Source organism: Callospermophilus lateralis, chromosome 3 (assembly GCF_048772815.1).
Source record: "Callospermophilus lateralis isolate mCalLat2 chromosome 3, mCalLat2.hap1, whole genome shotgun sequence".
Classification (NCBI taxonomy): domain Eukaryota; kingdom Metazoa; phylum Chordata; class Mammalia; order Rodentia; family Sciuridae; genus Callospermophilus; species Callospermophilus lateralis.
In genome coordinates, this window is record NC_135307.1 from 35630647 (window position 1) to 35656632 (window position 25986).

Consider the following 25986-nt stretch of genomic DNA (forward strand, 5'->3'; position numbering starts at 1 on the left):
ATCTTAGCTAGGGGTATTGCCTGAGGAGTGGATGAGTTTAAAGCCTTGTTCATCCATGTACTAACCAAGTGAATGTAGCCTCTGGCTTCACTTTCCTCATTCATAAAATAGGAATGTAAATAGTAATTCTTATCTCAAAAAAGTTGTTATAAAGATGAAATTATTAATATAGTGAAGTTTTTAGACTCTACTCTGCACATGGTAAACTTTCCATATACGTTAGCTATTGTTACTAGGATTTTCCCTATCCACAATGATAAAAGTAACATTGAGATGAAATACTTAGTTGTAACTTTCTGAAAAAAATGTTAGGAACCTATATAAGCAAAATTACAAAATTTTGCTGAAAGATATAATAGAAGTCTGAAAAAAATGGAGAAATAAACCTTATTCTTAGAAAAAAAAAATGAATCCTATAAAGATGTCAGTGCTTACTGAAGTAATTTCTCACTTTTACAACATTCAATCATGATTTTAATGGAATCTTTTGTTACTTGATAAAAATAATTTTACTGTTCATTTGCAATAAAATCAGACAAGAAAAGCAAAGAAAACTCAAAAAGAGAGAGGGAAATCTCAAATTTTTAGCTCTTTACCTCAAACACTGTGAAACAAATAATATACAAACAAATAAACAGTTACTGTAGTTGGTAAAAAATAGAATAAAAGAGCCAAATCAATAGCCCAGAAATAGGCTGGTTATATATGAAACATATGTATGATTAAGTATATGAATTTAATTTGTGACAATAATAACAGCAAATATTAATTAACCTATTATTTTGTGTCAAATTGTGTGAAAAACACTTTACATTCACAAGAACCCTGGCAGATAGGAAGTGCTTTTTTTCTATGGATGCAGGAACTAGAGCCTGGAGAATCTTTGATCTTTTTTTTTTCTTTTCTTTAATATTTTTTAGTTGTCAATGGACCTTTATTTTATTTATTTATATGTGGTGCTAAGAAACCCAGTGCCTTGCTCATGCTAGGCAACTGCTCTACCACTGAGCCACAACCCCAGCCCCAGAACCTTTGATCTTAACATTAAAACATCATCCTGGGGCACAGTGGCACACCTGTAATCCCAGAGCTCAGGAGGATGAGACAGAAGGATTGCAAGTTCAAAGCCAGCCTCAGCAACTTAATGAGGCCCTAAGCAACTCAGTGAGACCCTGTTTCTAAATAAATACAAAAAAGGGCTGGGGTATGGCTCAGTAGTAGAGCACTCCTGAGTTCAATCCCCAGTACCCCCCCCCAAAATAAAAAACCACCCTAAGATACCATCTAACTCCAGTAAGATTGGCAGCCATTAGGAAGTCGAACAACAACAAGTGCTGGCGAGGATGTGGGGAAAAGGGTACATTTGTACATTGCTGGTGGGACTGCAAATTGGTGCGGCCAATTTGGAAAGCAGTATGGAGATTTCTTGGAAAGCTGGGAATGGAACCACCATTTGACCCAGCTATTCCCCTTCTCAGTCTATTCCCTAAAGACCTAAAAAAGAGCATACTACAGGGACACTGCTACATCCATGTTCATAGCAGCACAATTCACAATAGCAAGACTGTAGAACCAACCTAGATGCCCTTCAATAGACGAATGGATAAAAAAAATGTGGCATTTATACACAATGGAGTATTACTCTGCATTAAAAAATGACAAAATCATGGAATTTGCAGGGAAATGGATGGCATTAGAGCAGATTATGCTAAGTGAAGCTAGCCAATCACTTAAAAACAAATGCCAAATGTCTTCTTTGATATAAGGAGAGTAACTAAGAACAGAGTAGGGAAGAAGAGCATGAGAAGAAGATTAACATTAAACAGGGATGAGAGGTGGGAGGGAAAGGGAGAGAGAAGGGAAATTGCATGGAAATGGAAGGAGACCCTCAGGGGTATACAAAATTACATACAAGAGGAAGTGAGGGGAAAGGGAAAAAAATACAAGGGGGAGAAATGAATTACAGTAGAGGGGGTAGAGAGAGAAGAGGGGAGGGGAGGGGGGGAGGGGGGATAGTAGAGGATAGGAAAGGCAGCAGAATACAACAGACACTATTATGGCAATATGTAAATCAATGGATGTGTAACCAATGTGATTCTGCAATCTGTATACGGGGTAAAAATGGGAGTTCATAACCCACTTGAATCAAAGTGTGAAATATGATATATCAAAAACTATGTAATGTTTTGAACAACCAACAATAAAAATTTTAAAAAGAATTTTTAAAAATTTAAAAAAATAAAGAGAGAGAGAATTTTTTAATATTTATTTTTTAGTTTTCGGTGGACACAACATCTTTATTTTATTTTTATGTGATGTTAAGGATTGAACCCAGCACCCCACGCATACCAGATGAGCACACTTTTATTCTTTTTTAAATCATTAAAAAAAAAGAATAAAATCAAGGCACTTGCAGGTAAATGGAGTTGGAGAATATTATGTTAAGTGAAGTAAGCCAGTCACAAAAAAACCAAAGGCCAAATGTTTTCTCTGATAAGTAGATGCTTACCTCTATAGTGGGAGGCATGGAAGGAATGGAGGAACTCTGGATAGGACAAAGGGGAAAGAGGGCAAGAGAGGGGTCATGAGGGTAGGAAAACTGGTGGAATAAGATGGACATCATTACCCTGGGTACATGTATAATGACACGAATGGTGTGGCTCTACTTTGTGTATAACCAAAGAAATGAAAAATTGTGCTCCATTTGTGTACCATGAATCGAAATACATTCTGCTGTCAGGTATAACTAATTAGAACAAATAAATAAATAATTTTTTCAAAAATCAATGTTGTCAAAGAAAATTTAATTATATAGAGAAATGCTCACAATATGCCATTAAATCGGTGGTTCACACCTGTAATCCCAGTGACTCAGGAAACTGAAGCAGGAAGATCATAAGTTCAAGGCCAACCTCAACAACTTAGTGAGGCCCTGTCTCAAAAAAAAAAAAAAAATTAAAAAAGACTGGGGATGTAGCTCAGTGGTAAAACACACCTAGGTTCAATTCCCTAGCGCACACACAAACACACAGAAAGCCATTAAATGACAAAGATTACAAATTGTACATGCAGAATTACCTCAACTATGGAAAAAATCATCTTTTCTCTCAATTTTCAATATTGAGCATGATAAAATATTATAGACAGCATTTTTAAAGTATGTATTACACTTATGCTCTCTTTTTTGGCAGTACTAGGCATGAAACCCAGAGCCTCATACATGCTATGCAAATGTACTCTACCACTGAACTACATCCCAAGTCCTTTTTGTTGTTGTTGTTCTTTTTAGTCAAGTCCTTTTTAAAATTTGCTTTTGAGTCAAGGTCTCACTACTCACTAAGTTGCCCAGGCTGACTTCGAACTTGAGATTTTCCTGCATGAGTGGGTGAGTGGCTAAAATTACAGGCATGCACTATTGTGCTGTTTCTTTCTAGTTTACATCCCTTCTTTCAAAGGTCTATCCAATGCCCTTCTCTGTAGGCTTCTGTAGCTGTCCAAGCTTCAGCAGTTACTCTCATATCATAACAATAATATGGTAGTCCTCCTAGCCAGATTAATATTTATTAAGCTCTACTCGTGCAAGAACTTTAAACATATTATCTCAATCCTCAAGATTAAATTGTGAAGTAGGAATTATAAATATACTCATTTTGTAGACGAGAAAATGTTTCAATTAAATGGAAGAGCCATAATAAGAAATCTGGTTCTTCTGATTCTCAGAGAATTTATTTTTCTTTTATGATAGCATTTGCCAATGTGGTCCAAGGACCAAAATGTGCATTAATACCTCCTATGGGAATATATGAGGCAAGATTCTCTTTATTTGCTTCTGCCTAAGCTGCATATCTCCACAAAGAGAAGCAGATATGAGAATCTAGCTGCTTCTATTAAGGCAGATATCAAAGAGATTTGCTAAAATATGAAACAATTCCACTCTCTTCTCTCTCTTGGAAAATTGTTATTTTTATTAAAATGTGTTATTTATGTTAGCATGCAATGGACTTTTTTTTAAGAGAGAGGGAGACAGAGAATTTTTAATATTTATTTTTTAGTTTTTGGTGGACAAAACATCTTTATTTTATTTTTATGTGGTGCTGAGGATCAAACCCAACGCCCTGTGCATGTCAGGTGAGTGCGCTACCACTTGAGCCACATCCCCAGCCCCAACATGCAATGACTTTTAAAAACAAATGAATTTTTTTTTTTTTTTTTGGTACCAGGGATTGAACTCACAGGCACTGACCACCAAGCCAAATTACCAGCCCTATTTTGTATTTTATTTAGAGACAGAGTCTCACCAAGTTGCTTAGTGTTTCACTGTTGCTGAGGTTGACTTTGAACACAGGATCCTCCTGTCTCAGCCTCCCGAGTTGCTGGGGTTATAGGCATGCGCCACTGCACCCTGCTAATGAATAAATATTTTAAGTATTCTAGCTTTAATTTTTAATGTAGGAAATATCTATAGATAAAACTTATAAAAACAAAAGCTCTTGGGAGGCTGGGGCTCAGAGGTAGCATACATGCCCGGCAGGTATGAGGCATTGAGTTCTATTCTCAGTACCACATATAAATAAAATAAATAAAGGGCTATCAACAACTAAAAAAAAAAAAAAAAAAAAGCTCTTTTTTTTAACTGATAAAATTTTTTTTTTCACTTTTGAGTTTTTACACTTTTCTTGATTGTTCTGTGTAAGGTGAAACTAGAACTGTTTAAAAGACATACACAAATCTAGTACATCAATAACCAGGGATTTTTCTTTTTTGCTATACTATTTTCACAACCACAGGTGTGAGATAATAATAACCATCACAGAAGCAAACATTAGGCAGAATACTGGTAAGGAAAACAAAGCAGAGAGCTACCAGATATACAGACAGCTTGGTTCCACATTCACTACTGCATTTTCAAGTGCCAAGTATTAACTGCACAGTTTTGTTCAGCTAGAAAGAAAAAGATTTTATTTTTAGTTTTTTTTTTTTTTGGTTTGTTTTAAATCAGTGCATGAATTTTTCTTTTCTCATTTCAGCAGATGGACAAACAGATGAACTCTACAGCTATATGGAATGCTAAGGGTAAGGGGTGATACTGTGAGACTGACAGGCCTGGCTATTGTTGATTCTCTCCTTTGCAGTGCCCATGCAACTTCCAGGCATTATAGGGTCTTGTGTAGACATGTCTGAGAACTGAGCTGGATGAGTACACTTTGGAGATCTGGTGATAGGCACTAACAAGCATTATCAGGGTTGGTTGTAATAAAGGGAGAAATCATTAGAAATACTTTTTTGATTCAGATCGTGGTATGACTGAAGAGCAACAATTGTGCTGAGAACTGGAGGAAGACAGGGATATGGTGTGAGAAGCTCTTCTCAACTCTGAAGCAAGCTTTACTCACCAAAATGCTCACCACTGTCTTGCGCCCCCTTCCCACAAGGCATAAAAAGTAAACAAAAGATACAGATTTCCAAAGGACTCTTTAGAATCCTAAAAAATCATTAGGAGAGTAAAGCAGTCCTGAGACCAAAACAATTGAGAACATCTGCTTTACAACCACCTGCCTCCAACTTCCAATATTTTAGATAGGTCAAATGTGTTTCTTAACATAGTGATGGCTATTCAAGTTTGCCTGGTAAGTGCCCTAAAGAAGTTGAAACAAAGTGTTTGTGGGGACTTAAACAGTAGTGAGAACTTTTCTAACTGGAATGATAATGGCAAAGCAGAATTTGAGATGGGTCTCAAAGGTGATAGCATTTTATGAGAAGAGTTCCCTCTAGAAACAAGCACAGGAAAGCATAAAGTGGTAAATGGGCCCATCACAGATTTTAGTGTGCTAGTGGGGTGGGTCCATCAGGGATTTTAGTGTGCAAGGGGGGTGGAAGATTGGAAAACGGGGCTACACCTTGAAGGCTTGAATCCATAGATAAACCATGTGAACTGTTTGGTATGTAATGGGGAGATCTGAAGTATGGTTTTTAAGGGGTTTTTGTTGTTTTTGGTACTGGCAATTGAACCCAGAGGTATTTTATCACTGAGCTACATCCTAGCCCTTTTTAAAATTTTGAGACAGGGGGCTGGGGATGTGGCTCAAGCGGTAGCGCGCTCGCCTGGCATGCATGCGGCCCTGGTTCAATCCTCAGCACCACATACAAACAAAGATGTTGTGTCCGCTGATAACTAAAAAATAAATACTAAAATTCTCTCTCCCTCTCTCACTCTCTCTTTAAAAAAAAAAAAAAAATTGAGACAGGTTGGTTTCAAACTTGGGATCCTCCTGCTTCAGCCTCCCAAGTTGCTGGAATTACAAGTGTGCATTATTGTGCCTGACTGACCTGAGTATTTTGATCAGAGAAATGACAAAATGAAGTTAAAATTATAAAATATTTATGAAAAGAAAACCAAAGTCATCATGAAAGTTGAGGTGGCAGTGATAAGCATATTAGGTGGGAAGAGAGGCAGTCAGGACAATTTGCAGGGACTCAAAATGAGGCCCCGAGTAGGTTGGGGGAGTGAAGGGGAAAGATGGCCATTGGCTGTGCTAGCTCATCTCTTAGGGATGTAGGTCTAGGACACTGGCAAAGCCTTCTGGTTCAGGGACTGGCCACACTTTGCCAGCTCAATGCTTCCATTTGTTAGCAGGCTCTATGTAACTTCAAGTCCCCGGTATTTCACTAGAGACCAGTATTTAGGTTGCACTGTCAATGTACATGGAAGGATGGTGCTTTCCAGTGGTATAGAGGTATTCATCTGATGTATGGAGCCATCCCTTCCATCCATCAGGAAACTCGGAAGGCCAAATCCATACACATGATGTTGCTTTGAGGGTATATGTTTGGATCCAAGCATCAGAGGGTCTTTAGGGCTGCAGATTCTGGAGCCATACTTCCTGGGTTCATGCCAGAGCTTTTCAATTTACCATCTTTGTGTCTTTCTACACCTTACTGATCTTTCTACACCTTACTTAGTTTTCCCTATTGTAATGGAAGACAGTAATACTATTTAATTTCAAAAGTTTACTAATATAATTAAATGACCTACTATATGCAGAATGCTTAGAAATCATATCTGATATCTAATAAAGTTTCAAAGCCATCCCTCAGTGCTGAGAATCAAACTCAGGGCTTCACATTTGCTAGGTAAATGCTCTACCATTGAGCTATATTCCCAACCCTTTTTGTTTTATTTGAAACAGGGCCTTGCTAAGTTGACTAGGATGATCTTTACCTTCAAGTCCTCCTGCCTCAGCCTCCCAAGTAGCGGGGTTACAGGCATTTGCCACCACACCAGGCTTCAAAATTCTTGTTTTATGGAAAGGAATTACAACCATGGATTTTTCCTGTCCCCAGTGTAACCATTCCTTCTGGTGACCTAACTCAGATCCCTCGTTCAGTGTCCATTTCAAACAAGTTAGAGCTAGATAAAAACTGAAATACTGGGGCTGGGGATGTGGCTCAAGTGGTAGCGCGCTCACCTGGCATGCGTGTGGCCTGGGTTTGATCCTCAGCACTACATACAAACAAAGATGTTGTATCTGCCGAGAACTAAAAAATAAATATTAAAATTCTCTCTCTCTCTCTCTTTAAAAAAAAAAAGAGAGACAAACTGAAATACTGGTTTGACAGTGAATTTAATATGTTTATTACAGTGCCTAGATTGTATAGATTCAGCTTGACATGATTGCTGCCATCTTGAAGTTTAACTGCCATGATTGTCCCGGAGTGCTTCTAGTCTGTTTTTCCTGTATAGTTTCCCAGAAAACTATAAATAGACAAAGCCATTAGAGTGGTATGTGGAGCTTTACAATCAGACCCTGGCTCCAGGAATGTGCCTGACTGATATTAGCTTAAGATAAACTAGGTACATTCCAGCTGGGATGAAATCACTTTTGTCCTAACCCATACATACACCCCTTTTTCTCACCCAAATTGCAGGGATCCAATTGGCCTGTTGCTACCCAGGACCCTGATTTAATTAGGAAATCCCCCGATAAATTGCACTCTGCTATCCTTGATCTATCTTGATCTATCTTGATCTATCTGTCCCTCCAGTTTCACACCACCTTGAAGACAGTCCTCTGACACTAAGACTTGATTGTTCCAGAACACAGATATTTCATCAAACATTTATCTAGATGTTGCAGATGAAGTTAACACCTGCAATCAGTTGACTTTAGTAAAAGAGATTACCCTTGATAATGTGGGTGGGTTTCATCCAATCAGTTAAGGCCCTTTGGGGAGTGCAAGGGATAATAGCAATTGAATCCAGGGGTACTTTACTAGTGAGCTACACCCCCCAATCCTTTTTTATTATTTTTTTAGATGGGGCCTCGCTAAGTTGCTGAGAGTAGCCTCGAATTTGTGATCCTTTTGTCACAGCCTCCAGAGTCACTGGGATTATAGGCATATGCCACTGCACCCAGCCAGTTAAGGCCTTTTAAGAGCAAACTGAGTGATCCTGAAGAAGAAATTCTGCCTCAAGATTGCAGCATCACTTCTGCCTGTTTCTAGCCTGCCAGCCTGTCCTACAGATTTCAGACTTTCCAGCCCTCACAATCATGTGAGCCCAGTCCATATCAAGTTCAATTTCTCCTGAGAACCTTGACCTTACTCTCTGGATAACCCTTTTCTAAACCCTAAGTAGTTTATTTGCTTTTGGTTACATGTTCTTTCTTCAGCCAGGCTTTGTACATTTAGGTCTTTTTAAACTTCAGCTGCATTTTCCTGACACCAGACTTTAGCACTTAGGCAGGACCTTAGCCATTCAAATACAAACCATCTTTTAGGGTAAACTATTTCTTTTTTAAAAAATATTCTTAGTTATAGATGGACACAATACCTTTATTTTGTTTATTTAGTTTTATGTAGTGCTGGGGATCGAACCCAAGGCCTCACATGCTATGGAAGCACTCTACCACTGAGCTACAACCCCAGCCCCCTTAGGGTAAACTCTTTCTACAATTGCTAATCTAGTCCATTATGTGTTGACTCCTTTATCTCCACTATTTCAAAGTATAAGGAAACCTATTGGTTCCTTGAACAAACTTAGTCTAAATCCTTCAAAATGGGTAACAAGAAGAAAGCCTTCCTGTATGAGGAGCAGCACAGCATGGCTGGACCCCAGGAATTCCGCTCTTCTTTGGAGATGTCCAGATTGGCCTCTAGGGGGCGCTGAGTTCCCAATATATCGTGGCAGGGTCATTTCTCAGCTTACCTCCACAATGAGCCTTCCTTGAGTACACAAGCAGATTGTGTTTGTCCAAGAAGCCCAGAGTTTCCTCATCCAGAGCAATCCTACTCCAAGTTCTGTAGGTCATTTCCTTCACTCTCATCCAAGGGAAAGATCAAGACTTATCAGATGTGGTAAGAGGCAAGTGAAGGGTATGACTTTGAAAGAGTAAAGAGGCAGGACCTGTAATAAGTGTATGTATACACATTTATATATTTTTTTAAAAAAATATATATTTATATATACTCAACAAAGCATATTTGCAATTGGGCAATCTGGAAACAATCTAAATATCTATCATGAAGAGAGTGGTTAAATTATGATGCAACCATACTCTGATGATCATATTCATTACTATCTGGCACTATACATACCAAATCACTCTGGTTACTCTGAGGAGGTAGGCTGGGCTGGGGTAATGGGATGTGTGCTAGGGGTGGTGAGTGTGAGCATGTGTGGTCCAATGTTTTTCTATCATATATACTTCTATTTTTTCTTTCTTACAAGGCATATGTTTTTGTTTTTAAGCTGATAAAGATTTTTTAATAATAGTTGGTACAGAATTGTTGCAGAAAAATGTTTAATTTTCTTGAAGATATTAAAAATAGGCTAGGCACGTTGGTTGGCACATGCCTGTAATCCCAGTGGCTTGGGAGACTGAGACAGGAGGATTGAAAGTTCAAAGCCAGCCTCAGCAATGGCGAGGTGCTAAGCAACTCGGTGAGACCCTGTCCCTAAATAGGACTGGGGATGTGGCTCAGTGGTAGAGTGTCCCTGAGTTCAATCTCCAGTACCAAAAACAAAACAAAATAAAAATATATTAAAAATAGCTCACTGTCCATCTCTATGCTGTTTTAGGGAGATAGAGTGGGAATCACTGCCTTGTAAACCATTTTGTTTTCTCAGCCAGTTGGAAATCTAAACACGCTTAAACCCCAGCTCTCATGTCTCAATTGATATAAAAGATCTTACTTAAATTTCTGTCACATTAACACTTTAAATGAAATTTTTACAGGTGGGGTGGCACATGCCTGTAATCCCAGCAACTTGGTTCAAGGCCAGCCTCGGCAAGTTCAAGGCCAAATTGGGCAATTTAGCAAGACCTTGTTTCAAAATAAAAAATATAAAGGGCTGGTGATATAACTCAGTGGTAAAGTATCCCTGGGTTCAATCCCCAGTGAAAGGAAGGACGGAAAGAAGGAAGGAAGGTAGGTCTTTCTTTGGTACATAATTTACCAATTCCTAATTCTGTGCCTTTTCACACACCACTCCTTCCTCTTTGTCTTTGTTGCTTTTTCCAAAATTCCATCCCATACTTGCTTCTATAAAGCTTGAACCAAATCTGCTTTCCATATCAAGGTTCTACCTTATAATTCCCGTTTCGCTTCTCTTGGTTCACAACATGTTTAGCTCTACTTCCTGTTACTTTATATTCTTGGACTGTTTTTGTGTGTCTGCTATTGTCTATAGGTTATAAAATTGAAGACAAGGCCCATTTCTTTATTATTGTTGTTGTTGTTGTTATTGTAATTATTATTATTATTCCAAATGCCAAAACCTAGCTTGCTTCAGGACAAGCACCTAATTAAATGAATGTCATAATAAATATCAGGAAGATCTATTCTGAATTTTAATGTTTTTTTTTTTTTTAGTTTTCAGCGGACACAACATCTTTATTTGTATGTGGTGCTGAGGATCAAACCTGGGCCGTACGCTTGAGCCACATCCCCAGCCCAGGAAGATCTATTTTTGAGATTTTCAAATTTCATTTCTAGATGCTACAACCAAGAGAAAACATACCTTTATAAATTAAAGAGATCCCATTAGTAGTAATCTGGCAATTACCACCTAACCAAGCAATCAAACTCAGCCTAATTAATAGTGACATATTCTGGCCTGATGTGGCTTCAGTGATGTGAAGTATGTAATAGCATCTGTTAAGTACTTTTTGCAAAGATCTTTTATCCAAATCTAATCAAGCCTGAAGACCTAACTCTAATTTTTAGGAAATACAGGCTTATATCTCTGTCCCATACAAAAAAATATTTTTTTCACAGTACTGGGGATTGAACTCAAGGACATTCTACCAATGAGTCACATCCCCAAACCTTTCTACTTTTTTCTTTTGGGAGTGTATAGTGTGTGTGTGTGTGTGTGTGTGTGTGTATGACATTGATAGGCCTTTATTTTGTTCATTTATTTATATGCAGTGCTAAGAATCAAACCCAGTGTCTCACACATGCTAGCATGCTATGCAAGCACTCTACCACTGAGCCACTACCCCAGCCCCTATTTTGTTTTGTTTTTGAATCAGAGTCTTGTTAAGTTACTTAGGCTGGCCTTGAACTTGTGATCCTCCTGCCTCCTCCTCCTGAGTAACTGGGATTATATATATGCATCACCATGTCCAGCTGTCCAATAGAACTTTCTGCAATGATGTAAATGTCCTATATCTTCACTGTCAATAAAGTACCAACCAACCTATTAGAAATTTAATTTAATTCATTTTAATTAAATTATTTTTATCATCATCATCATTATATGTGTGTTACTAGGGAGTCAAACCAAGGGACTCATACATGTCAGGCAAGCACTCTACCACTAAACCACATCCCCAGCCCAACCCCAAGCCGTTTTTAAAATTTCTTATATTTTGAAATAGGTTCTCACCATATGACCCAGCTATGCCACTCCTCAGTATTTATCCTAAAAAAATTATAAAGTTGGGCTGGGGATATAGCTAAGTCGGTAAAGTGTTTGCCTTGCATGCATAAGACCATGGGTTCAATCCCCAGCACCACATACACACACAAAAAAGAAATCCAACTGCAAGGTTGTATCTCATACCAATAAAATCAGAATGTCTAAAGGCTGGGGTTGTGGCTCAGTGGTAGCATGTTTGCCTAGCATGTGTGAGGCACTGGGTCCAATCCTCAGAACCACATAAAAAATAAACAAAATAAAGGTGTCAATTTAAAAAAAATTATAAAGTCATCATACTACAGTGATACATGCATACCCACATTTATAGCAGCACAATTCACAACAGCTAAACTGTGGAACCAGCCTAGGTGTCCATCACTGGATGAATGGGTAAAGAAAATTTGGTATACAGACCAAATGGAATTTTATTCAGCCATAAATAAAAATGAAATTATGTCATTTGCAGGAAAATGGATGGAACTTGAGAACATTATGTTAAAATAAGCCAAACTCAAAAGGTTAAAGACTGTATGTTTTCTCTCATATGTGGAAGCTAGAAAGGAAAAAGGTAAAGAAAAGTTGGGGGAAAATTTCATGAAAATTGAAGGGAGATCAGTAGAATATAGGAAAGTGACTAGGAATAGGGAGTAGGGAAGGGAAAGGGAAAATACTAGGGAATGATATTGGCTAAATTATATTATGTTGTATTCATGTACAAATATGTAACAACAAGTCCCACCATTATGTACAATTATAATGCAACAATAAAAAATGTAGGGAAAAAAATAAAATGCACATATGTCTGATCTAGCAAAAAAAAAAAAAAAAATAGGATCTTACTAAATTGCCCAGGCTGACCACAAGCCTCTTGCCTCATCCTCCCAAACAGCTAGGATTATAGGTTTTGTGTTATCACACCTACCTGATATCTGAATTTTATAGAGAGAAAGAGAGAAGGGAGATAAGAAGGAAAGGAGGGAGAAAAGCAAAATACTGGCAATTGCTAAATATAGATTAAGAGTACATTGCTGGGCACAGTGGTGCATGCCTATAATACCAGTGGCTCAGCAGGCTGAGACAGGAGGATCGGGAGTTCAAAGCCAGCCTCAGCAACAGCGAGGTACTAAGCAACTCAGTGAGACCCTGTCTCTAAATAAAATACAAAATAGGGCTGGGAATGTGGCTCAGTGGTTGACTGCCCCTGAGTTCAATCCCCAGTACCAAAAAAAAAAAAAAAAAAAAAAAGAGAGGTACACTGTCAGTTGGGTGTAGTATAATCCCAGCGACCTGGAAGGCTGAGGTAAAAGGATCACAAGTTCAAGGCCAGCCTGGGCAGGTTAATGAGACCCTGTCTCAAAATCAGAAAGGTTGGGATGTAGCTTGGTGATAAAAGTACCACTGGTTTTAATCCTCTTGCAAAAAATAATTTTTTTAATTAAAAAAAAATAAAAGGGGCTGGGGCTGGGGCTCAGAGGTAAAGCACTCACCTAGCATACATGAGGCACTGGGTTCAATCCTCAGCACCACATAAATATAAAATAAAGATATTGTGTCCACCTATAACTAAAGAATAAATATTAAAAAAAAAGTACACTGGTAGCCAGACACAATAGTACACACCTGTAATCCCAGTGACACAGGAGGCCGAGGCAGGAGGATTGCAAGTTTAAGGCCAGCCTTAGCAACTTAGTGAGATTTTGTCTCAACATAAAAAGAAATCAAAAAGGCTGGGGAGGTAGCTCAGTGGTAGTGCTTCCCTGAGTTCAGTTCTCAGTACCAAAAAGAAAGAGTTCACTGGTGCTCATCCTTCTATTCTTTCAACTTTTCTATAGGTTCAAAAACTTCCCCCAAAAAAAGTTGGGGGAGACATTATAAAATTAAGCAATATTGACTCTAAGCTTTTTTCATTATTTATTTGTTCATTTTTTGTGGGGATCAAAATTCGTGTATAATAGTGGTAAACACCATTTATAGAAATATATAAGTTGACTTCAAGACCTTAATTTTTCCCACGCCAATGCAGATCATCATTTCACCTCAATAGAAGAATGCCGGGGCTGGGGATGTGGCTCAAGTGGTAGCGCGCTCGCCTGGCATGTGTGCGGCCTGGGTTTGATCCTCTGCACTACATACAAACAAAGATGTTGTGTCCACCGAAAACTAAAAAATAAATATTAAAATTCTCTCTCTCTCTCTCTCCCCCCCTCTCTCACTCTCTCTTAAAAAAAAAAAAAAAAAAGAAGAAGAAGAAGAAGAAGAATGCCTGAACCAGTCTCCCCAAAAATTGGTGTGGAAGCTGAGTAGGTTCTTTAATTCAGAAGGTTAGAGGCCTTCTGCTTTTGTTCCCATTCCCTAATTTCAATGCCAGTCAAACCCATCTATCTTGCTGTAAGGTAGAACTTGGTTCCTCAGGGTAATCTCTTCCCACCCCTGCTTTTGGAGAGACATATGGCCCTCAAACCACAACCAGAAAGAACCAGGAGCACAAGTGGCTTGTGTCCTTCTATAACTGAGTTGAATGCCTGACTGCTTTATAGTAACTTCCCTACCGTTAGCCACAGTGACAGAATAGTTTCCTATCTACCTCAGCACCTAGCACTCCTCTGAAGATTATTGTTCATCAAGAGCAAGCCCAGATTTAATCCACTTCTGCCTACCCAGAATGAAGCCTCTAAGACTCAATGAGGGCAGGCTGGCACTTCTACCTCCTATTTGTATAAGCATTATAGATCTGGCTCTATTTGGATTCCCTAAGTTCTTCCTCCTTATCCACACAGTCTTTTTTTTTTTTTAATTGGTTTCTTGATTATTTATGATAATTATGAATTTATTTTTTTATTTTTTATTTGTGGTACTGGTGTTTGAACCCTGGGCCTTGTGCATGTTAGGCAAGCACTCTACCAACTGAGCCATATCCCCAGCCCTCCACACAGACTTTGATGTTCTTTTTCCATCTTTACTCAGGGAAAATAACTAAAATCCTAAGATATAACATCATCATTTTATTCATGAAATAATCAAACACAACACAGGACTGACACTGACAAACAGCTATGCATAAAATTATATAAATCTGCTTGCTACATTTTCCAAAAAAGACCCAGTCATTGTAAACAAGGGAAATAATTCAGGAGGATGCCTAAAGGACTGCAGTGTTTTCAGCAAGTGCCCCCCACCCCCTTATAGTGAAGGAAGCCCCAGGTGGAGGTGGTCCCTTCAGCAGAAACAGGAGGCAGCAGTGGTGTGCGTAAATCATGCTTCCTGGCTCTGCAGACACTCAGTGGTAGGCCTTGTTGAATTCCTGGAGGGCCCAGCGCTTGTTCTCAGTTGCCTGCTTGAGCTGGGTGTACTCTTTTACCAGCCTGTCAAACTCCTCCCCAAGGACCTCATAGGTATTCAGAACCTGTCGAGATTTCTCCATGTCCTGCTCTTGTAGGCGAATGGCTCCCTCTAAACGGTCCCTAAGAGCCCGGGCAAAGAAGGTTCAATATAAGGATGCTTGTCCTCAGAAAGTAGACAAGAAAAGAAACATGCTAAAATGAACAAGTCAGGAGGAAGTGGGAACAAGCTGTGGATAATTATACAGATTCCTGGGAGTTCTCACCTAATAAGACGATGAACTTCCACTTTCTCAGCAGTGTAAGTGTCAGACAAAATCTTTAGCTCCTCCATCCTGACAGAGGAAAGAAAGAAATGTCATGAGTTAAGAATGAACACAATGCCTACCCACAGTCAAGATGCAGGCTAAACAATGATGGGATAAACAAGGTTACTGTGAATCCTTGAGCAACTGATCTTACAGTAAAGCACCTATTTCATAAGTCTGTAAAATAAAAGACTCAAGAATATTAAAAAGCTTTTGGGTACTCCAAAGGCTAATGCTGCTGTGCAGCATTTATTGGATATCCACAAAATGTTAGGCATAATAAAAAAAAGAGATAAGGATGAGAGATGGAGGGGTGAGGTATAAGACAGTATCCCTTAGATCCACAAGACTCACAGCTTACCTCAGCTTAAGGATCATGGCACTGCACTTGATTTCCAAGTACTGGGCATTGATGCGGTCTAGCTCAGACTGAGTCTTCAGTCGGTGCTCTTGAAGAAGCCTCTGCAGCAAAGCAAGGCAGCGGAGAAGTACCTGATCCCCCAAGAGTAAGCAGAAGAGGTGTAAGAACAGAGAGTAGAAAGGAGGGCAAATCAAATCCTTGACTTGCCTAAATGTGCTGTGGGGTCAGAGTAAAGGAAAGTGGAGACTGTCACATTGCCTCCACACACCTGAGAGTAGGTGGCACTCTTTTTCTCCAACAGTACCAGCTGCTCCTTCTGCTGGTTCTTAGCATCCTGGCATTGCTGCTTCTCACCCACTAGGACCTCTGCCAGTTTCCATACCTTTGCTGCCTTCAGGGTTTCACTGTCAGCATCTGGGCAAAGAGATAAAGAGCTGGTGAAATTCTAATTGCTACTGTCCTCTGTAAGGCTTTATTCGATGTCCCTGTACTACATTTAGCTCTGAAGTCTGACTTCCCAGGTTTTCTTCTGATGCCTGGTTCTCATAGTCAGGTTCTCTTCACTCTTACTTTGGATTCCTGGTGTGTGTGTGTGTGCGTGTGTGTGTTTGTGTGTAACTAGGGACTGAACCCAGGGATGCTCTACCACTGAGCTACATCCCCAGCCCTTTATATTTTTTATTTTGAGACAAGGTCTCACTAAGTTGCCCCGGCTGGCTTCAAATTTGCAATTCTCCAGCCCCGACCACCCAAATCTCTGGGTTACAGGTGTGTACCACAGTTTTACACTGGCCCTGAATTCTTAAGCCACAGATGGGAGGGAAAAAGGTAAGGGAACACCTATAGGCCTGACCTCTCCTCCCTTTGCCTTTGTGATCCTCCTGAGGAGAGACCTCATCTCTTCCTGCAGCAGGAGAACACTTCCACTTGTCACCTTGCTAAATCAAAGGAGTCCTTACAAAAACATTTATTTTTATTCCACCAGAAACAAACACATAGGTATCTCTGATACTTCAAATACATTATTTTCAAAACAGTAGACCATGAACCCTGAAGGCCAGTTGTGAGCAGAACAGAGGACCAGCACTCACCTGAGTTGGGGTCATGGTAGCAGAGTAGAGTGAAACATTTCCTCTTGAGCTGTTCCTCCACTTCCAGCTGGAGACGAGCTTTCATCTGCACAAAATCCTATAGCCACCAAAGCAAAAGGCATTGCAAACAGACTGTTAGAACTAGGGAAATATCACCAATGAATATGTGATGATACAACCTTAATATTAACCACAGAAAACATGTCAAGAGCCATCAGAGAAGTGGGGTGTGGCAGAGCACATGTAATCCCAGCTACTTAGGATGTAGAACAATCACAAATTTAAGTTCATCCTATGCAAATTAACAAGATCCTATCTCAAAATTAAAAAAAAAAATTTTTAAAGAGACATCAGGGAGACTCATTTTTAGTTTATCAAATCAGCAAAAGGAGGGACTGGGTTGTAGCTCAGTGGTGGAGAACTTGTCTAACATACACGAGGCCCTAGATTTAATCCCCAGCATCATAAAAAAAAGAAACAAGTAAAAAGACTGTCAAGATCTGAGGTTGGGGGTCTAGGGATATGGCATGCGCTCGCCTGGCATGCGTGAGGCACTGGGTTCAATCCTCAGCACCTCATAGAAATACAATAAAGATATTGAGTCCACCTAAAACTTATATATATATATATATATATATAATCCCATTGTTGGTGAAAATATGGGAACTAGGAATACTAGAAACACCTTTCTGAAGAATAGTGTGGCAGTATGTACCAATGTGTTCTGTGTATGTATGTATGTTCTGATCTAGTGATACCATTTTTAGCACAAATGTTAGGGAAATAAAATATATACAAAGGCAAAGACACATGAACTAGCATGTTCATCTCACTATAGTTTATAACAGCAAAAATATGGAAATAACCTTAATACCCATCAACAAGGTTAAACAAATTATGGTATATCCATATAATGAAGTCCTAGCAGTGATTTAAACTAATGGTATAAGAACATATGGGGGTTGGGGATACAGCTCAGTTGGTAGAGTGCTTGCCTTGCATGCACAAGGCCCTGGGTTCAATCCCCAGCACCAAAAAAAAAAAAAAAAAAAAAAAAAGAACATATGGGCTGGGGTTGTGGCTCAGTAGTAGAGCACTTGCCTTGCACATGTGAGGCACTAGGTTTAATCCTCAGCACCACATAAAAATAAATAAACAAAATAAAAATATTGTGCCTATCTATAACTAAAAAAAACAAACAAACATGGCACTAGGGTTGGGATTATGGCTCAGTGGTAGAGCACTTGCCTGGCATGTGTGAGGCACTGGGTTCAATCCTCAGCACCACATAAAAATAAATAAATAAAATAAAGGTAAAGGTATTATATTCATCTACAACTAAAAAAAAATCTTTTTTTAAAAAAGAACATAGCACTATGTGCCTAGACACTATGCTAAGAATGCTATCGCAGGTATCATCCTATTTATTTATTTATTTATTTGATGATGGGAATTGAACTCAGGGGTGTTCAACCATTGAGTCACATCCCCAACCTTTTATTATTTTTTATTTTGAGGCAGGTTCTCACTAAAGGAGGATCACTAAGTTACTAAGGCTGGCTTTGAACTTACGATCCTCCTGCCTCAGCCTCCCAAGCCTCTGGGATTACAGGCATGCACCACCACATCCTGCTCATTCTATTTCTTGATTTGAAAAAAAATCCACAATGTATTACACCAAAACAGATTACACTATCTATGTATGCATAGAAGGTATAATATTATTTATATCAAGCTTTTATAATAATAGTATGTTTTCAGATGCAGTATTCCATCTTTTATTTGCTTCTATGTAATATTTTTCTTATTCTTTGAGTTTGCCCACCATAGATATGTATCATTTTGACAAAAACAATTAAGCTTAACAAAAAATCTTAAAGATATGGGGAACAATAAAACATTTTGCTTCTTTGTTCCCAGTATTCTTTCCTCCCAACCTCTGAGGGTGGCATGAGCTCCAGAAGGTCCGCCTTCTCCAGCCCTAGCAATGGAGGTATCTCCTTCTCCTGGCTAGGACCTAAGAGGTGTGTCAGTTCAGTCACAAGAAGCCGCTGTTCAAGGGTCTCATGAAACTGAGAAAAAGAGAATAGAAAGCAAAAAGAGGTGACTATAAAACATCTCCTACTCCATCTGTTCCATCCCCATGAACCAGTTCTCATACTTTCAGAGTTCTCTTCAGCTGTCATCCCCTTCAGCTGTGAATGCCTTCTGTCAATCCATTTCAAAACCTTGATAACACACTCTTTTCCCCAATAACTACAGTCCATTTTTGTTTTTCTTTTCTTTTGTTTAAGGCAGAGACAGAGGTGTTTTTAGAAAGTGGATACACATTCAAGGAAGAATGTAAGCTATCTCAAGAGTGACAACCCGTTTTGTTTTTAATAACCCATTCCTCAAAGCTCTTCTTTGCCCTAGATCACATTATCAAAGCAAGCCACATTTGGCCTGGTCATTTCTATAGTTGGTAACACACCTTACCTCATCTCTTTGGCCTCACCTTTTTGTCCTCAGATGTTAAATTTGTGTCTTGTGTCTTCACATAGTAGTCCACAAGCAGCTCTTGAATGACTCTCTGTAAAATCTCAGACCTCAACCATGTTGTCTTATGCAGTCGAATTTCCTTCCATGCCTAGAAAACCAAAAATATCCCTGATAGAAACCTCTCTCTTGAAAGAACTTTCCCTTCCTCCAGTCATCCCTTCTCTCAGGGCCCTTACCTGAGCCTGCTCTTTTGCCAGGAGGAGACTTAAGCCACTCTCATCCATATGCTGTGAGAGACTCAGCAGCAGCTTACTGAAATAGGGGTTCTGTAACAGGTCCTCCTCCCTCAGGTTACAAGGAGGAAACTGCTTGCTACACACTTAAGGCACAGGGACAAAAAAATCAAAAAGATAAGGATGCTTAGTTTATATAACTGAACATAATACTCACTTCCAAAACACCTCGGTTTTTGGTTAGAAAAGTTTCTAAATCTCATGAATTTAAAAGGAAAAACTAACAAATTAGAAACTAGAAATAATACTCAAAGTAATATTTATTTTATATCCAAAGATGTAAAATGAAACTCATTTCTTTATTTCTCTCTCTCTCTCTTTTTTTTTTTTTTTTTTTTTTTTGTGGTACTGAGGAATGAACCCAGGGGCATTTTACTCCTGCGCTACACCCCTAGCCCTTATTTTTTATTTTGAGACAGGGTATCGTATTGCTAAGTTGTTGAGGCTGTCCTTGAACTTCTCATCCTTTTGCTTCAGGTTCCTGAGTCACTGGGATCACAGGCATAAGCCACTTTGCCTGTGGATAAAACTCATTTCAAAGGGAAATGAGTACCCAATAAAGTTAAGGACTTAGGTAATGGAAATGCATGGGCTAGGGATATAGCTCAGTGCTTAGCATTCATGAGGCCCTGAGTTTGATCCCCAGATCCCAAACACACAAAAAGAAAGGCAGGAAGAGAGGGAAGAAAATGGAAATGCAGTTGGTAAAGATGGGAGAAAAAGAATCAACAAGTGTGGCATGGTGGCACAAGCCTGTAATACCAGCAGCTCAGGAGGCTAAGGCAGGAGGGTCACAAGTTCTAGGCCAGCCTCAGCAACTTGGTGAAACCCTGTCTCATGAAATAAAGAAGGTTGGGCTGGGGATATAATTCAGTTGGTAAAGTGTTTTCCTTGCATGCACAAGGCCCTGGGTTCAATCCCCAGCACCACAAAAATAATAATAAATCAACAGTAAAAGACATTTTAGGGGCTGGGATGTAGCTCAGTGGCAGAACATGTGTCCAGCATGTGTGAGGCACTGTGTTCAATCCTTAGCACCACATAAAAATAATAAAATAAAATAAAAGCATTCTGTCATCTACAACTACAAACAAACAAACAACAAAAAAAACTTAAAAAACACAATACATTTTAATAGAGATCATCCAGTACCCCAAATTCATTCAGAATTACTAGAGTTATTGAACAAAATAGAAAAACATACATTCTAAAATTCCAACTTGACTGTGATTTCTAGTCATATAAGCAAGCCTAAGAAAAGATATACCTTTAGAGTATGTAAAAAAAATAACAAATTCTAATTATTTTAAGTAGAACTGAGTAATAATGCATGTAGACACAGAAGAGCACAAGCATGAGAAAAAGTGAGGGAAATTAGGATTCTCTAGTTATTCCATATAGTCAGAGCTTTTTTTCCATCTCTTTTCTGGGTGCTCTCTGCTGGAATCTTCTACATCTACTTACCAAACACTAAAATTTTCATCCTTTAGAACATCATACCTAAGGTTCTTTTAGAGAATAATAAGTTTGAGCCTCAGTATCTCTTTCCCTTCTTCCTCTCACCCTCTCTCCCTCTCTCCCTCTTCCCCCATCCCTTCCCCCTCTAAAATATTGAAGGATTCAATATGGAAATAGTAAAAATATAGGAAATTCAAGTTCTTGGAGAATTTAAGAAATACAAGATTCAAGATATGGAGAGAACTCAAGATACAGAAGGAGCTGAGACTTTCTGTGTGTGATGGGGATACTAGGGATTGAACCCAGGGGTGCTTTACTACTGAGCTATATCCCCATCCCTTTTTATTTTTTATTTAAGGCAGTATCTCATCAATTTTCTCAGGGCCTCACTGAATTGCTGAGGCTGGCTTTGAACTTGCAATCCTCCTGCTTCAGCCTCCTGAGTCACTGGCATTACAGGCATGTGTCATTGCACCCAACAGGAGCTGAGATTTTGAAGAATAAGATGTGAGAAAATTCGTTGGGAGTGGGGCTGGGGTTGTGACTCTGTGGTAGAGGGTTAACCTAGCATGCATGAGACACGGGGTTCAATCCTCAGCACCACATAAATATAAAATGAAGACATTGTGCCAACCTAAAAAATATATATATTAAGAAAAAAATTCGTTGGGAGTGGTGGCACACACCTGTAATCCCAGTCGCTCAGGAAGGTGAGGCAGGAGGATCATGAGTTCAAAAGCTAGCCTCAGCAATTTAGCTAGGCCCTAAGCAACTCAATGAGACTCTAAATAAAATATAAAAAAGGGTTAAGGATGTGGCTCAGTGGTTAAGTGTCCCTGGGTTTAATCCCCAGTACAAAAAAAAAAAAAAAAGATATAAGAAAATTCAAGAAGGAAGCCTTCAAAGAATTAGCTAGCCACCCTTATCTTTAAAATATGCTTGCTACTGCACAAGCATATAGTACACCAACTCCTGTTGAGTTAGGGTAATCTGTTTCCATTAAGAGACTGTTCAAGAATTCCCATGTATCCTAGTTTTCCCAGAAGCTTAGACTTTTGTAATAGAAAACAAACTGATAAGACATCACAAATCCTTTTTATTAGCCGGCAAAGTGGTGCTCGCCTGTAATCCCAGCAACTCAGGAGGCTGAGGCAGGAGGATCTCCAGTTCAAAGCCAGCCTCAGCAGATTAGCAAGGTATTTAGCAACTCAGTAAGACCTCCTCTCTAAATAAAATATTAAAAAGGGCTGGGGATGTGGCTCAGTGGTTAAGCTCCCCTGGGTTCAATCCCTGATTCAAAAAAAAAAAAAAAAAATCCTCTTTATTAAAGAAGGCAAGAACCTGAATAAGACCTCTCTGGGTAAGTCAACAAACCTTTTGCAAATATCTACCCTTACCTTGTTGAAGTATTTCCATCCCTTGTCCAGGGGAACAGAAATCTCCAGATGCCATTTAATTTTCTTGGGATTCTTATCTGTGTGGAACCAAATGAAAGAAAACAAAAGATGAATAAATAGCTGGCTGCTCCAGATTAAACTATCTTGGCATTGAGTTTCTTTTATCCACAAGCTGGGAAGGAACCTCAGGGATGCTACTTACAGAGAGGGCCTATATCACAAATCCAGGGTTCCAAGCTCTCACACTGTTTCATGGACAGGCTTACAAGTGCCAAAATGTTTGGCATTCCAAGCACATAAATGTCTCCACTTGTTCCAAGCTTTCTAAAAAGAGGAGCTTGTTTCTAAAAAAGAAACTTTCCAATTCACCAAGGTCTGAACAGGAGGATCCCCCACCAGCACCATTATTATGTTGAAGTTAAAACTGAGCTACTGCTTTCCAGTTATGAGTGAACTGGGGAAAGAGGAGAAAACAATCAAAAGTCTGTTTTTTTCCCCCAAAATAACTCAGCTACCAAATTCCACAATAATTGTGTGTGTGTGTGTGTGTGTGTGTGTGTGTCCATCATTGAAGAATTGTTGGTAGTTTTTAATCATTAAATTCTAGAATCATCCTTCAGGAATGACAGATCATTCCACAGTTGCACAACAACTGGTTTTCACATAACAGCATTAGTAAAGAGCACCTGGAGGAAAGAGCATGACAGGAAGACTGACAGGTCAGTGCAGACAGAGTGAGGCAAAGGTGTAGTTAATGCAGCGAGACTGGGTCCTGAGCTCCAGCTGTTTTGCCAGAATAATGGAACACACAGAAAAGAATGACCTTAGAGGGGCAGTAAAGATGAGCACTGTTTGGACTCAGAAGACAAAATTCTTCCTTTGACATTATTTTCCATGTTATGTTTTTGCTCCACCCTCTACTCTTGGTGAGGTATCAAACTCCAAAGGGCAGCTGAGTCTCCCAAAGCAAAACAGACATTGAAGGTCATTATGATTTAACACTTCATGTTCACAGAACATTTGGTTTACTCACTCCTTTTATGAGTAACATCAAAGTAACTACTCATTTGTTTTGTAACATGGTCTACTGGGGGCCGCAGCTAAGAAGGCTTCTAGAATGCTAGTACTTAATCTACAGCTCCACTGTTGCTTCTGTGTGAATTTAAGGGAAATGCTTTTTTTATGCCAAACTTTTTTCCACCTGCAAAGCTATGATAACTACTCCTGCCTTGGATGAGACTTTTAAGAATTAATAACACAATCGACTTGTCAACAAAAGCCACTATTTAGTTAAGCTCAATATTTTTAACAATTCGGTTTATTGTTGATCTAAGCCAGCAAATAAAAAGTTTTGCAGGCAAATTTCGCACATGAAAATGAGGACCAATCCAAATTTCAATAAGTCAGCTGTTCCCTCCCTAGAGGTTTTTTTATGGGTATTTTTCTTTACCCTTTTAAAATGTTACAGGGCGTGAACGGTGGCGGCAATCAGGCTCGATTCTCCACCCTCTGCACTTAGACGTGTTAAAACGCTGCTACAGGGACCCAAGCATTTAAATGTTCTGACTCAGGCGTCTTTTAAATTCTTAGAGCTGTTTTTACACGCTGCACTGAACGTTAAATTGATTTTACAGGTATTTTCACAAGATGTGACCCTTACAAGGCCCAAGATGAATCAAAATGCAGTACGGGCTCTCCGGCGCCAACTCTTCTTCTGTCTGGGCGGCCAAGGATTCTCAAGGGCGAGGGCGGCCTCCGCGGCCGGAGACCGAGGGCTGGCCGGATTGACCCTCCGAGCGCTCCTCTCCCGCAGCGCAGCCCGCCACCCCTCGAAAGCAAACCTGCACACTCTGGGGAAGCTGTAGCTCCCGAGGCAGTGCCGAGGGGGGCTGGGCGGGCTGGCGGACCGCGTCGACACCCAGCCAGCGGGGCTCCGGAACTTCTCACTCGGGCCCCGCGCAGAACCGGGGGGAAGCCAGGTCCGGGAGGACCGCGCGGGAAGGCCGGGTCAAAGGGCTGGAGCCCAAAGTGCACAAGAGGCCGCAGGGAGGGGGGCGGGGCCAACTCAAGGCGGGAACGACAGATCCCGCCCCTCTCCTGGCGCGCGTCCTTGGTTTCTAACGGCCGCGAACTGGGGTTGTGGAACTGTCTGCGGAAGAGCGGTCTCAGGAATGTTGTTTGGTGCCTTCTTGGTACCTTTCCCAGTTTACGGACAAATGTTGGGAAAATGGTATTCATAAGTCACATTATTGAGGGCCTACGATGAGTCAGGCGCTATGTCAAACGTTTACTTTCCTCGTCTTGCTTCATTTAGTTCTTACAGCTTCCTACGGGGAAGTTACCATCATACCCATTCTACAGAGGGGAAAACTAAGGCGCGGAGAGGTTAAAGTCAAGGTAGCAGCCCAGAAACCTAAACCTGCCATAACGGTCTGCTGAACCTTCCTAGACCTGCCTCCATCCCGCATCCTGCGGGTAGCCCCGTCTGGGCTTGGCTCACCTCTTGCCTCGCACAGCTCTCTGCATTTTGGGTCTGCTATCCTTTCTCAGGCTCCTTTGCCCTCTGCTTTATCTCTCATTCTTCGTTTACCTCTGTCTTAAACCCAGCCCCCACTCCCACCTGCACCCTTTTTGCAAAGTTGACTGGAATCTAATCTAGTTAGGAGATGAATTCTAAAAAATAAAATAATGGGCTGGGAGTGTAGATCAGTGGTGAAGTGCTTGCCCAGCGTGAGGCTCCAGGTTCAATCTCCAGCACTAGGGAAAAAAAGAGAAAAAATAATGTGTGTGTGTGTGTGTGTGTGTGTGTGTGTAAACCACACCAGGGTTATCAACTCTTGCATTAGAGAAGAATCTGGGGGACCTCTCGGGGCAGGTGTGCTGACAAATGGAATGTTTCACTTTTTCCTATAGTACCAGCTAGAAAATTCTACCAGTATACATAATGGAGGAATGATGTGGTCCAGTGCAGAAATTTCATATCCTTGGTCAGCTTCTCAGCTGCCTCCTTTGATGTTTAACACTAGAGTGCTGTCATTTTCTAAAGCTTTTAAAAATCATTTATGCTTCTTCAATTCTGTAGTGCAGCATCATTAAATATCAGGCATAATGTCCCTAACAAACAGCACTTGGACAAAATAGCAAGCATGCTTTGGTGACTGATCAGAAACCTACTGAAATTTCATCTCCCAAATTTGTCGAGTTCTCAAATATGGACTACAAAGCTTTGGCTAAGTAGCTCTGAAGTACTTGGGGAATGAGGAGGCGAAGCATGCAGAAGTCTTGTCTTCAGGCGGCAGGATGCAGAAGACAGTGGTGGGAAACTTTGAATTGGAT

General features: G+C 39.9%; 1 protein-coding gene across 4 annotated transcripts; it reads right to left on the reverse strand.

Moving 5' to 3' along the window:
• Positions 1 to 14905: 14905 nt before the first annotated feature.
• Positions 14906 to 24634, reverse strand: Haus4 (HAUS augmin like complex subunit 4). Of its 4 annotated transcripts, none has more exons than XM_076848161.2 (11): positions 24492 to 24634; positions 22853 to 23104; positions 22651 to 22727; positions 19739 to 19881; positions 19519 to 19650; positions 18959 to 19093; positions 17022 to 17118; positions 16199 to 16344; positions 15931 to 16061; positions 15528 to 15596; positions 14906 to 15384 (listed from the first exon to the last, which is right to left on the reverse strand). In XM_076848161.2, exons 3-11 carry the CDS (start codon positions 22703 to 22705, stop codon positions 15201 to 15203), a joined length of 1092 nt encoding a protein of 363 aa, XP_076704276.2. In that variant the 5' UTR covers positions 22706 to 22727; positions 22853 to 23104; positions 24492 to 24634; the 3' UTR covers positions 14906 to 15200. The 4 variants fall into 4 exon arrangements, with proteins under 4 accessions (XP_076704276.2, XP_076704275.2, XP_076704277.2 ...); XM_076848160.2 differs by having other exon boundaries at positions 24311 to 24634; XM_076848162.2 differs by lacking the exon at positions 22853 to 23104.
• Positions 24635 to 25986: the final 1352 nt, after the last annotated feature.

What these genes read in the sequence shown, in the direction of transcription:
- Haus4 (XM_076848162.2), bottom strand. Translation starts at nt 22,705, where the DNA reads ATGGCATCTGGAGATTTCTGTTCCCCTGGACAAGGGATGGAAATACTT. An exon ending in CTACCATGACCCCAACTCAG is followed by an intron (nt 16,345 to 17,021) that starts GTGAGTGCTGGT and finishes CTCTTTGCCCAG; the next exon opens with ATGCTGACAGTGAAACCCTG. An exon ending in AGAGTGCCACCTACTCTCAG is followed by an intron (nt 16,062 to 16,198) that starts GTGTGTGGAGGC and finishes TTGGGGGATCAG; the next exon opens with GTACTTCTCCGCTGCCTTGC.